The 14018-nt window shown below is 46.8% G+C and overlaps 1 protein-coding gene across 9 annotated transcripts in view; it reads left to right on the top strand.

Moving 5' to 3' along the window:
• The first annotated feature begins 11767 nt into the window (after window positions 1-11767).
• MTSS1 (MTSS I-BAR domain containing 1) overlaps window positions 11768-14018 on the top strand; it is a 177896-nt gene continuing 175645 nt past the window's right edge. For 6 of the 9 annotated variants that reach the window (XM_055348729.2, XM_055348727.2, XM_055348728.2 and 3 more), the window contains exon 1: window positions 12112-12755. In XM_055348729.2, coding sequence (XP_055204704.1) covers window positions 12684-12755 — 72 coding nt within the window. In that variant the 5' untranslated portion in view covers window positions 12112-12683. Of the gene's footprint in view, window positions 12756-14018 lie in introns of all 9 variants that reach the window. The other 3 variants (XM_019032194.4, XM_031013826.3, XM_055348726.2) reach the window with 3 other exon arrangements.

The following is a 14018-nucleotide window of genomic DNA, read 5'->3' as shown; positions in this document are numbered from 1 at the left end:
ATTTAAAGGACCCCCGGGGGGAATTACTTGATAAAAGATCTTTCCATATTCATGAATGAGTCTCTTGAGAGAACTGCTATTTCTAAATTTGTATTCTTAAAATCCAGTTTTCAAATTATTATTATATTAAAACAGTTTCTATAATGATAATAGTCATAGAGATCCAATGACTAAAAAGTACATGAATTGTGTGGCTATAGGTATTTCTCCTCTGGGAGTTAAAGGTTAAAGAGAGATGGTACCTTGATGATAGGTCCTTTATACAAGGACCTTCCTTGTATACAAGTCCCTTCCTTCACTTTGACAAAGGAAGAAAAATTTCAACTTATGCTAAAGAAAATCTCAAACAATTAGTTATAACCAATAAAGGAATGGGTTGCCCTTTGAAGTATTAAGCTGCCTGTCAGAAAAAAATTTACATTATAAAGAACAACTTTGTGGAAATCTGTTTTCATTTTATGATTAGTCTTGAATTTGTTCTAGAAAATACACGTCTGTGGAGGTGTGAGATGGGAAGCCCTCTCCTATTTCAACAGGTTTATGTTAAAATAGCTTTAGTGTAAAATAAATATAAACAACAAGTTCTGGGGGAGAGGAACTGTCCCAGTGGCCATTGGGAAGAAGAATAGGTTGCAGCCACCTGCTTTGTCTATTGATGCGGGTCTCTTGCTGTTTGTATTTATAGACACATCAAGGCAGGGACAGGGTATCAGAGCACATGGGGGAAGATGAAGCATCACCTGAGAAAGGCCTTTCTTCTTTCACCATGAATGCCTCCTTGAGTCACTGCCTGGAGCCAACAGCACCATCCCTTCCTTAATCTCTTTTCCCAACTGTTTCTGCAACACATAAACATGCACATACACACAGACACAGACATATATGTCTAGATATCTAAAATAGACAAAGAACCCAGAGAGAGCTTAAAATCAGGTCTGCAGGTCAGCCAGACTCATACGGAAGACATCACCTGGAAGGGACCAACCGTCTCATTTTACAAATGAGGAAAGCGAGGCACAGAGAGGCTATGTGACTCACCTGCCACTCAGGTGGGCAAGTCATTTCTTTTCCCTCCATCTCCTGATGTGCATCACAGCATCTTCCTGCCTTGAAGACAGGGAGCCAGGGGGTGTTGTGCTCATTAGTCGAGTAATGGCTGCCACCACCTTTGAAGCTGCTGGATAGGATCCCAGGTAAATAGCATTACCCCCTGCAAATGAAATGGTTCCCTGTACACAACCTGTTTTCACTTGTTGCCTGTGGCCGCTGGCCACTTGTGGCTGGAAAGATTACTACTGAACTCCAGGTTATAAGCCTCCATCTGCTCACAACCTTCAGAAAATAGGAGGGCTGGGTCTGGTTCTTATTATTAAAAGCAAACAAACCCATTATTAAAAGTAAACAAGACAGAACTGCTTTGAAACAATTGACTAAATGTCTCCTGGCTCAGAAGCCTAAATTCACCCCTATTAGCCCAAACCAAGCCTTCCTTAGTGAGAATCTAGAGAGGAAACCTAACAGTTTCTTGTTAAAAAGAATCCCCCTGCCCCCCTTTCCCCCTGCCCCCAACACCACCATTCTCTTGGGCATTCAGTAACTGCTGCAGGCTAAGCTCATTAACCATATTATCTTTAATTCTCAAGATTTTGAAATGAGCATTACATTTTGTATGTTGTGCAATGGGATGGGCCAGTCAAGTAATTTGCTCATGGACACAGCTGAAACACTGAAACACCAGAATTTGAACTTGAGTCTCTATGACTTCAAACCCCATGCCCATTCCATCTTACATACTGCCCCCATTAAAAATAGTCTCCCATGTCGCTGTTTCTGTTGTTGATTTCAAAGAAAAGCTCAAGACCTAGGAGAAGAAAGTCTGCTGTTTGCTCAGGTAAAACCTCTTGCAATTGCAGGCATTCTGATAGATTTGCTCTGGGGAGGAAGCTCTGAGCCACCCTGGTTACTTAAATATATAAAGTGGACAGAGCAAAGATGATAGATGCTAAACTGCTGGTATTCAACATCTTTCCCCAATGTCTGCCTAATTCCAGTGCCATTTAATATACTCTGTTATCCAAACAAACCAGAATACACACAAAGCTTGCAGTGCAAGGTACAGAATCTTGGCCTTGCCAGTAAATCCAGAGTTAAGCTCTCAGTGACAGACTACTACTAGCCAAACTTACAAGAGACTGACATATAGTCAGACCATTAATTGACTACAATACGATTTTGTTTGCCTGAGTGTCTTAATGCTAGAAACATCTAAACAATGGTTTATTCCAAAATGAATGTTAAAATCTTTAAAATCATGCTATTTGAAGACTCAATAAACAATCTGCTGTGATTACAAAGCTAGGAAATGGAGAGATTTAACACACCACCAATGACTATTTGGGGACCTCACAGCAGCCAAATTTTTTTTTTTTTTTTTTTTTTGAGACAGAGTCTTGCTCTGTCACCCAGGCTGGAGTACAGTGGCACGATCTTGGCTCACTGCAAGCTCTGCCTCCCAGGTTCATGCCATTCTCCTACCTCAGCCTCCCGAGTAGCAGGGACTATAGGCACCTGCCACCACACCTGGCTAATTTTTTGTATTTTTAGTAGAGATAGGGTTTCACTGTGTTAGCCAGGATGGTCTTGATCTCCTGACCTCACGATCTGCCTGCCTCGGCCTCCCAAAGTGCTGGGATTACAGGCGTGAGCCACCGTGCCCAGTCACAGCAGCCAAATCTTTTTATGTGGATGGATGGTGTCAACTGTTACAAACAGATGGACAGTGACTCTACCAGTTAGTTCATGCTGTAAAAAACCTTATGAATTAATGACTCCACCAGTTATTTCATGCTGTAAAAAACCTTGTGAATTATAAGAAATAAAAAACCACTTATGGGAAAACACTCTGGAAGTTCCTCGAAAGGATACACATAGATTTTCCACATAACCCAGCAATTCCACTATAGGTCTATATCCAAGAGAATTGAAAACATACCCACACAGAAACTCACCCAAGGGTTCATAGCATCTTTATCAGTAACAGCCAAGAAGTAGAAACAACTCAAATATCCATCAACTGACGAATAAACAAGATGTGATATAACCATACAATGAAATATTATTCAGCCATTAAAAAAAAAGTATCGATCCACACTACTGCATGGATAAACCTTGAGAAGAGTATGCTAAGTGAAACGAACCAGATAAAAAATGCCACATATTGGATTCATTTATATGAAATGTCCAGAATAGGCAAATCCACAGAGACAGAGTAGATTAGTGGTTATGTAGGGTTAGGGAAAAGGGAGGTTGTGGGGAAATGGAGAGTGACTGCTAATAGGTAGGGGGCTGGTTTGAGGAGTGATAAAAGTGTTCTAAAATTGATTGTGGTGATATTTGCACAACTGTGAATATATTAAAAATCACTGAATTTTGCACTTTAAAAGGGTGCATTTTATGGTATGTGAATTATATCTCAATAAAGCTGGTTTAATTAAAACGACATAGCCAGTCTTTTTTTAACCCTAGTGCTCATGCCTGTAATCCTAGCACTTTGGGAGGCAGGCAGATTAAATGTCTCCTGGCTCAGAAGCCTAAATTCACCCCTGTGACCACAAGCCAAGTCTTCCTTAGTGAAAATCTAAAGAGGGAATCTAACAGTTTCTTGTCAAGAAGAATCCCCCTGCCCCTCTGTGCCCCTGCCACCCCCCACTACCGCCATTGTTCTCTTGGGCATTCAGTAACTGCTGCAGGCTCAGTTAAGTTGAGCTCAGTAGTTCAAGACCAGCCTGGGCAAATGGCAAAACCACATCTCTACAAAAAATACAAAAACTAGCTGTGCACCGTGGTGCACGCCTGTAGTCCCAGCTGCTCAGGAGGCTGAGGTGGGAGGCTGTCTTGGGCCTGAGCCGAGATCATGCCACTGCACTCCAGCCTGGGTGACAGAGCTAGATCTTGTCTCAAAAAAACAAAAAAACAAAAAGACATTTACTACTGAGCAGTCGATGTTCATGCTGAATATTTTCCATTGCTCCCCTGAGCCCCAATTCACTCTCCAACCTCCCCTGCTTCGCTTTGTCAGAAAGCTGTTCTGTATGGACTGTACCAACAGGCACCTTTGTACAAGTGATCAACCCATTTATTGTCCAAACTGTGGTACTTTTGAGAAAGAGCGATGGGAGCAAACCAGGACTCTGTGGACAAATGTCTGTTGGAGTTTGATTCTTGCCGGGCAGGTTGGTTGCAGGGCCCTTCAGAGGGCCACAGCTCTTGCCACACTCAGCCCCTTCCACGCAGCTGGCTCTCTGGGTTCCAGCTTACCCCCTCTTCTTGCCCTCTCCTGGCAGGGGTGGTGATGGCTTCTCACCATTGCTGGACCCCAGAGCTGCACCATCCATGGTGTTCCCTACACCCTGCCCATGTCCGTGCAAATAGTCTCTTTCTTAAACTTCCTTCTTACCCAGTTTGAGTGGGCCATCTGTTTCCTGCCTGTACCCTATAGACACAAAACTCCAGAAAAGCAGCATGAAAGATAAATTTGAAAGGAAGGGTGTGGTCGGCACAGTGATCCTGCTAGATATCTTCCAAAGGGCCGTTGCGCCGACTCTCCTGTTTCTGCAGATTTCTGTTATGCCAAATCCTGCAAATAAATGATTTTACCACACCCCCCAGCAACAAGGATATTACAACAAATACAATTTTATTTTTTTTTATTATAAGGAGTTTTCTTTGACACTCTGAAAGAAATAAGTATATATGGCAAATTACAATTTGCAGTATGATAATTCAGTATTAAAAAAATCAATTCATTTGGCTTATCTTGTTCAGAACTTGCTGTGCTCCCTAAAACTGAGGATTGATGCATTTCAACTCTACAAAATTCTCAGGCAATATCTCTTGGACTATCTGTTCCCCTTCCCCATTTTCTCTTGAACTAGCAATATGCTGTATTCTCATGTCCTCCATGTCTCCTAATCTCTTTTGTCTATTTTCTATTAATATTTCTTTATTTCTGGGCTTCCTTCTGAACTTTCTGATTTAAAAAATTCCCTTTTCAGCTCCATGTCTATTCAGTTCTCTAACTTGTCCATATATAGTTCAAATATACATGGTAATTCCAGTGACTGTAATTTTCATTTCTAGGCTTTCTTTGATTCCTTTTTCACGATGCTTTTCTCTTTTCATAGTGTCAGTTTTTGTGTCCTTCTTTTATATTTGAATTATTTTAAATTTGCTTACCTCTATCAGATTGATGGATTAGCTTCAGTTCTTGTGGGTTCAGCCCTGCTGGGAGTTTGCTGATTCTTGAGTGTGATGAGTGCACTGTGGCCTTGTATTGAAGTGTTCTTTATAGTTTTGAATCCCAAGCTCTTTCCAGGAGGCTTTCTGTGGGAATCTTGTGAGGACTTGATTGAGGGTGGATCCCCTCAGAGCCATTTCTCATTCGCTTCTGGGTTATTTTAGACCAGTAACAATTTTTCACAGTAATTTTCATTTTAAGTATTTTGGATCCATTTAAGATATGGCAAACTGAAACCCCCAAATGCAGCTGTGGTGCAGGCCTCTGTCACAAATTTTTCACTGAATGCTTTTCACTTCTACTCAGATCCCAGACTAAGACTGCCAGGCTGCTGTGTCGGCCACCTGTCCTGGTGGGCAGATTGTTTCTCGTCCACTTGCCCTTGAAGTGCAGCAGTTATGGGGTGTCCAGCTCTGTCGGTGGCTCTCAGTGGCACATCCCTGACTTGCATGCGACTAGGGACTCTTTTTCTGGTCCTCCTTGGGGGTGAACACGCAGGCCAAGCCCTTGGATTATTGAAACCAAGGACTCCTCCTGGAGCAATTAAACCATCAGCTGTCATACATTCTTTTTTGTGTGTGTTTTTTTGTTTGTTTGTTTTTGAGGCTGAGTCTCACTCTATTGCCCAGGCTGGAGTGCAGTGGCGTGATCTCTGCTCATGGCAATCTCTGCCTCCTGAGTTCAAGCAATTCTCCTGCCTCAGCCTCCCGAGTAGCTGGGATTACAGCTGCCCACCACCTCACCCAGCTAATTTTTGTATTTTTAGTAAAGATGAGGTTTCACCATGTTGGCCAGACTGTTCTCAAACTCGTGACCTCAAGTGATCTGACCATCTCGGCCTCCCAAAGTGCTGGGATTACAGGCATGAGCCACCGTGCCCGGCCACACCTGGAACTTTCAATAAGGCCTGGGATGAGGCTGGTGAAGGAAGGGATTTTGAGCATGAAAATGACAAAAGATCAGACCTACCCCTTTAAATTAGATTCTTGTCTCACATTTGAGCATCTTTCTGACATTCCCCTCCTTTCAAAACATCAAGCACTCACTGGGCAGACATCAAGATCCTGTTAACACGCAACTCCTTTCATGACTATTTGTTGTTATATTTTTTATTTTTATTTTTTTGAGATGGAGTCTCACTCTGTTGCCCAGGCTGAAGTGCAGTGGTATGATCTTGGCTCACTGCAACCTCTGCCTCCCGGGTTCAAGCAATTCTCTGCCTCGGCCTCCTGAGTAGCTGGGATTACAGGCATCCGCCACCATGCTCAGCTAATTTTTGTATTTTCAGTAGAGATGGGGTTTCACCACGTTAGCCAGGCTGGTCTCGAACTCCTGACCTCGTTACCCACCTGCCTCGGCTTCCCAAAGTGCTGGGATTACAGGTGTGAGCCACCGTGCCAGGCTTGTTATTGTTTTTAATAGCTCCTATGAGGAGGAACCCAAAGGAAAGAATCTCTATTAGACGAATTTCAACCCCTGTGGTCTTGGAGAAGAGAGATTGAGAGTCAGTGAAGTCTTCCCGAAACAACTTCCCTCCCCGCTTCCTGCCAAACTGCCCAGTGGATGATGGGGTTAGAGTGTGCACTGCCTTCTCGTAGCTCTGTGACCTCTGGCAGGCTATCTGATCTCTGGAGCCAGCCTCTATTTCCTTGGGAGTTCCTAACTCACTGGCTATTCCTAGGATTAAAGTGGATGTCAAAGGCCTATCACATAGTAGGGCTACACACATGAGTTCCCTTGTTCCTCAGGAGTGATTCTCAACTCTGGCTGCTCAAAGGACCTTGCCTCGTCCTCAAATTGGCTGTACATCGGAATCCCCTTGGGAATTTTAAAACATCCATACCTGGGCTCCATTCCCAGTGAATCTGATTTAATTGTCCTGGACTGTCACCTGGCCATCAGGCTGTTTCAGAGCTTCCCAGGTGATTCAAATGTGTGGCAACATTAAGAACACTGATCTAGGAAACTTTGAAAGAAAGTACCCAGGACCAGGTTCTACTCCTAAACAATTCAAGAAGAACCTCTGGCGGGGGTTGGCTATGGAATTTTTAAAAATGTATCATGCATGTTTTATTCCATTATCACATAAAGACATACAGATGCACGTGCATATGTGAATGGGTGTGTGTGGATGGATTTTGTTAGTGTTTGTTTTACAGAAGCAGGATCACATAACACATACTTTTCTGGATCTTACTATGAACACAATAATTTCTGCAGAAATCCCTCCAGGTCAATGAATATTATTCTAATTCATTCTTTTTTCTTTTAATTTTTTACTTTGACATAATTTCAGACTTATAGAAATGTTGCAAGAATAGTACAAAGATATCTCATTTCCCCTTCATTAGATTTCCCAAATGTTACCCCATTATGGTATTTGCTTCAAGCTTGGGTTTTGTTTTTTTGTTTGTTTGTTTTGTTTTGTTTTTTAATTGAGACAAGTTCTCGCTCTGTCATCCAGGCTGGAGTGCAATGGTGTGAACACATCTCACTGCAGACTTGACATCCTGCGCTCAAGCGATCCTCTCACCTCAGCCTCCTGAGTAGCTGGGACTGCAGGCACATGCCATCACAGCCGCCTAATTCTTCGTATAGATGCGGTCCCACTATGTTGCCCAGGCTGGTCTGGAGCTCCTAGGCTCAGGTGATCCTCCCACCTCAGCTTCCCAAAGTGCTTGGATTATACATGTGAGCCACCGTGCCTAGCCAAGCTTGGGTATGTTTTAAAAGCTCCTCAGGTGAGTCTAATGCACAGCCACGTTGCTCTGTGGGGCCTCCCAGTTAGCCATGAGACTTAAGGCAGTGTTTGTGAAACTTCTGACCTTCGAGAGGGATCTTTGCATTAGAGGCAGTTATGTGAAGTGGTTAAGACAGTGGGCTCGAAGTCATGCTGCTATGTTTGAATTCTAGCTCTTTTGCTTCTTCCCTCCTGACCCACCTTCTGTGCCTCAGTTTCTTCATCTGTAAAATAAGGATAATCGAAGTGCTAACTCCTAAGGCTTTGTGAGGATTGAGTGAGATTACTTAAGATAGTACTTGGCACACAGTAAGTATACACTAAAGGTTAGTTATTTGTATATTTATCATTACCATAGATCATCTATGAAACAAAATTGGCTTAAGCTTGCCCTGGTCACCTATAAACAGAATTCTTTCTGATCGAGTCATTAAATTCTTTAGACAAATTTGGGAGTTATCAGCATATAAAAGTTCCCATTTAGAAACAGGTCGCTTTTGAAAATGAAATTAGCGAGGATCAATTAAAAATATCTGTCACATTGACTCACCCTAAGAGATGTTTTGTATGTGTTTTGTGGATGGCAGGCTGAAAAATGCCCAAATATAACCCTAATGTCCAGAATGTGTCACTGGGGCAGGAAACCAATGAAAGGTGATGAACTGATTAGTAGCAAGGCTGAAGGGGGGTGGCGGGGAGCGTAAAGAGCAAGTTCTCCCCCCAAGGACCAGCTGTCCCCCAGGCCTAGGCCAGGTGGGAATGTGAGCCCTGAATTGCCACATGTTCCTATCTTCCTGGAAGTGCTGAAACTTTGTTCCTTGAGGTGAAGTTTCCCAACTTCTAAATATTTTTAGATTTCCCAATTTTTTTTTTTTTTTTTTTTTTTTTTTTTTTTTAGATTTTCCAATTTTAAAAACTCCTCTGCAGGCCAGTTTGTAGCTTCCAATCATGGGAGTCAAATAGTGGGGTTGGAAGATCCGAAAGGGGAAAGAAGTCATAATATTTTGTATTTCTCCAGGACTGTTTGAGGAAGAGAGGCTGTATCTGATGGTTCCAGGTCGCCAAGACATTGTGTCTGCTCTCTAGTGGGGTAGGAACCTGGTTGGGTTCCATTCCTGAGACATTTCTTGAGCACCTGCTTTGTACCAAACCACGCCTGTCCTCCCAGGAGCATCCAATCTCCTTCGCTTTGTTTATGTGCTCCCAAGCTGCCTGCTGACTACTAATTTGACTTCTGCAGTGCCTTGATATGGAGAACTGGGCTCTCAGGGGAGCAGATATCCCTGCTGCAAGTTATAAACCAAGACTGTCCAGGACCTGATCTCCCTCTCATTAACAGTATTTCTGGGGCTAAGCTCTTTCTGTACCATATAAGCATGATGAGAAAAATATATATTTTATAAGTAAGATAAGGGTCTGGTCAGAGTAGCAATAAAAGAGCATGAAAAAGATATTAGTTTAGAAAACCTTATGTTTACATACCATATGAAGCAATTCAGAAATATATCTGGTTATTTTGAATCCATCAGAGGCATCTGAGTTTACCTAAAAGTGTAAAATATTATACATTACACAAAACCCAACATTTCATCATGTAAACAACAAAAACAGGACACCCTATTGCCGCAGAGGCAGATTCTATAACCTGAAACCCCTCCTGCCATAGCCACGTAGACACAGTTGGTAAAATGTAATCAGAATCTCTTTAAATATATGCAGAGCCAGTCTAAAAGAAGGGAAGTCCCCAACAGCCAGAAACAAAGGAGAATCTGAAAACAAGGAAAGAATGTATGACAGCTGGCCAGGCACGATGGCTCATGCCTGTAATCCCAGTACTTTGGGAGGCCGAGGCGGGTAGATCATCTGAGGTCAGGAGTTCGAGACCAGCCTGGCCAACACGGAGTCTGAGGCAGGAGAATCGCTTGAACCTGAGAGGTGGAGGTTGCAGTGAGCCGAGATCGCGCTACTGCTCTCCAGCCTGGGTGACAGAGTGAGGCTCTGTCTCAAAAAAAAAAAAAAAAAAAAAAAAAGTGCCAGGTGTCACTCCCACTTTCCTGCATCTGGGAACACTTTTCCAGCCTCCCTTTCAAGGAGTTCTCATGAGAGACAAGGGCCTGGTGGTCAGGCCCAGGGAAAAAAGGCCACAAGAGAGGTGTGCTTTGGCAAACATTGCTAAAGTTGGGGTATTTGGGGCACTGAAATTTAAGCATGTGGCAGGAAAGCTAGACCAAGTGTCCACTGGGCTAAGGCCCCTTATCCCAGGAGTTCAGGAGGCTGGGTAAAAGAGAGACCTGGGGCATGGAAGTCAGAAAACCAGGGTTGGATTCCTTCCAACAGTGCAACAAGGACCAGAATGATAATTTCCTTCAAGTAGACAAAATACGTATAAAATGCCCAGAATGCACACAGTAGACCCTCAGCAATGTCCCTGGGACAGCACACCAATGTTACAGAAGTGAAATGGGGCCAGGGCTGGACCTGAGCCTTGGCCTCATCCCTGCTTCTTCTGTTGATAAGATTTATCGAATGATTATTTACGAGATGCCAGGTACCACCTTAAGTGCTTTCATCGATCAGCTCATGTAATGTTCAGAACAGCCCTATCAGGTAGAAGCTATCATTATCCCCATTTACAGATGGATGAGGAAACTGAGGCCCAGAAAGGTTAAGTAACATACCCAAAGGCATACAGTTAGTAGGTTGTGAACTGCAGTTTGAATCCAGGCAATCTGGCTCTACAAGCAGTCATCTTGATAGTTAGAATACCAATAGTATTAAAATCACAATAATGATTGGCAGCAAACGATGTGTCAAGCACCCGTTATTGGCAAGGTGAGGATGAGTCGGATGCATTCGAATGCCCTTGGGGACAGGATCCAGCAGGGGTGATCAAGAGATCAGTTACTTCCTGAAGGTAACACCCTTCCGGGTGATTTCGGGGAGACGGATGGGGAAGGTGGGTTGCAGTTAAGAGCTGGGCAGAGTGATCCAGGGGAACATTATCTTCTGCAGCTGTGCTGTGTAACTCCATGCATCCCTTTGATCCATAAAGTTTTCAAAGCCAGACCTTTTCCCATTACGGAGTGAATCTGACACAAGTGCACAGAATTTTGCACTTGGTTTCTTTTGGCCCCACTCGCCCCAGTCTTTTCTTTTGTTACGTTTTGTGCTTCAAATGGTTAGCTCAAGGGTTAAAGGAACTGTCCGGAGTTAGGTGCTTCTGTCTTAAGATCTTTTAAAAGTTGCTCATTTGATTCTCCTCCCTCTGGCCCATTTGGCGTTCATCTGAATGAGGGCTCCTGGTTATGCAGATAGGCAGTGGAGCTGTGAAAACGGACTACTAGGCCCCAAATCAACCTGGGCACATTTGCGCTCTGCAGGTTCAACCTCCCAGGAGGGCTCCCTGCGATTATACCAACGCTGGCTGCTCTCAGTGGGCCTGAAAACCATCAACCGTCCAAGTCATAGGCAATCAGCAATCTCGATAGACTGATGGATCGTGGACAGAAGCTCTAACGCTGTTTCCATTCATTTAGCAACAGCAAATCAATCCACTTTCCCAGCATCCTACAACTTTATCGAACTCGGCATCCCATTGCAGGATACGCCCCCGAACTCTCCTTAATTATATATTTCGCTATTTGCAATCAGGACTCGGCGATGCAGTCCTGACATCAGAGAATGGGCGTCTTCTCAGAAGGCCGCAGTAGTGGCAGCAGCTTTCCCGCCCTACTGAGCGCTCACTACAAGCGGGCTCTGGGCTAGGCGCGCCACCCGTGCAAGTCCCCGGGGAGCGGCGGTGCACCCTCCGTCCCGCGCGCTCGCAGCCATTGTAGGGAGGGCGCTCGCCAGGCAGGGTGCCGACACGCCCTCTCTGCGCTGCGACGGGCGGCCGGGGGAGGAGAGGGTGCGCTGTGCGCACCGGAGGGAGAGGCTCCGGCCCAGCGCCGCCAGCCAGGCAGACCAGCAGGCTTCTCTTTGCGGCGGCTGCCCCACGCGCCTCTCGGGCGCGCGCTTCCAGCCCCGCCCGCGTGCGGCGGCCGCACGGCCGCGAGAGCGCGCCCCCGCTTGGCGGACGCACGGCCGCGAGAGCGCGTGCGCCCCTCCGAACGTCCCCGGGAGCCCAGCCAGAGCGAGCGCCGGGGCCGGGCGCGCAGGAGTGAAAAGGAGGCGGCGGCCGCAGCTGCGAGCAACAGATCCGGACGCCGCGAGCTGACCCGCTCTGCTGTTGGGCGATTTTTTTTTAATTGGAGAAAAATTTATTAAATTGGAAAATCTTGCGTTTTTCAATGGCGCTGGCCCCGGGTCAGCGGGCGATTTTCTCTGCATCAAGATGGGATTTGCCGTTTCCGTAGTGGGCACCAGTGGTGGCCTGATTGTCAGTCTTCTCCCGGTATTTTTAAGGCCAGGAGCCGAGCGCTGCTTGTAGGCGAATACCCTACAGAGCGATTTGGCTTTTTAAATTACTGTTATTATTTTGGGCAGAGAACAGTCGGTCTGGTGCACCCCGTCCTCGCTGCAGAAGAGGCTGCGAGTCCGAGGTGGGTCTCTCGGAAGGTGAAATTCCTTCTGGGGTGAGCGAGCCCCGGCCCCGCGCGCAGTCCAGCGGCCCCGCGTGTGTGCCCTCGCCCTGCCGGAGCCGGGAAAATGGAGGCTGTGATTGAGAAGGAATGCAGCGCGCTCGGAGGCCTCTTCCAGACCATCATCAGCGACATGAAGGTAGGACGCCGGGGGTGCGGCTGCGGCGCCGGCAGCCGCGCTCTGACCTCGCCGCCGCGCTTCGCCTCCACCCCGGGCCGGGCACCCGGCCCTTCCCTGCAGTGTGGCCACCGGCCACCTGCGGGAGCTCCCGGCCCGAGTGTCACCTGCTCACCCGGGGCGCTGCTCCGGGCTCTGCAGGGTCACTGGGCGGGTGGCTTCTCTGGGGGGTGTCTGCTGTCCCACGCCATCTCCCCCGCTCATTGTCCCAGGGGGCGGCACCATTTCTTTCCCTCGGGGGCTCAAGGCACTGGCTGCAAGTTTTCCCATTGTCTGTCCCTGAAGTAAGTGTCTGGGGCCCGCGGGGGCTGGATGCCCGGGAGGACACCTGATTTCCCCGGGCACGGGGTGGGGGCGCCTGGCGCGGTGGTGGGGTGGAAGTGGGGGCTCTGCCCGCGCGCAGGAAGGAGTCCCCTAGCCTAGGAAACTGAGAGGGAAAGCCAGTCCCTCCTTGGCTGTCAGGTCTACTTGGAGTGGGGTATCTGAGCAAATTAGTTATTAATTGGGCCGTTCCGAAGCTGGTAAAGGTGTGCGTGCCCTCTCTTAGCCCTCCCGCGGGGCGCGGGGCCGAAGTTTCCGGGCAGCCTTGCAGGGGCCCCGCCTTCCCCCAGCTGAGCCTAAAGGCAAGATTGGGGCCCCCGAAATAACTGTATCCTGCCCTCCCAGACCCAAACGGACACACACTCTAGGTTTTCTCTTGGAAGGGTTGTGAAGATGGTGTGTGTGTGCGCGCGTGCATGTGTGTGCGCGCGCGCGCGTGTGGGGGCGGGGAACAACACCCTGGCTTTTTCCTGCAAAGGGTGGGACTGGGGATAACCTGATCCTCGGATGTGGATTTTCTGGTGCCTAGAGATAGACCAGGGCCCCGTGTTATTCATCCAGAGGAAATAAAACCAGCCGCGCGAGCTGGCTGGAGGTGGGAATTGGGAGCGGTGGGGGAAATTATTTTTTTAATGTGTATTTAGGGAGCTTCTCTTTGGCTCTGGCCCAGCCCCAGTTTGCCTCAACAGATCCAGATCCGGGGAGGTGGTGTTTAATTAAAAGCTCGCTTCCAAAACGAGTGGGCAGGTTTGGAAAGCCGTGCACCGAGTGGGTGTGGACAGCCCCTCTTCAGCCGCTGCCTGGGCGCCTGGAGGAGCTTTTGTCTGATGAAGTGTAAGGTTTAGAGAGGCTTCGTGCCTCGGAGATGGTCTTTGGGAAGGAATGCTCAGCTGTTATGGCCTG

This window comes from Gorilla gorilla, chromosome 7, assembly GCF_029281585.2.
Source record: "Gorilla gorilla gorilla isolate KB3781 chromosome 7, NHGRI_mGorGor1-v2.1_pri, whole genome shotgun sequence".
NCBI classification, from domain to species: domain Eukaryota; kingdom Metazoa; phylum Chordata; class Mammalia; order Primates; family Hominidae; genus Gorilla; species Gorilla gorilla.
The sequence above is the reverse complement of the archived record's forward strand: the minus strand, read 5'-3'. Positions and strand labels throughout refer to the sequence as shown.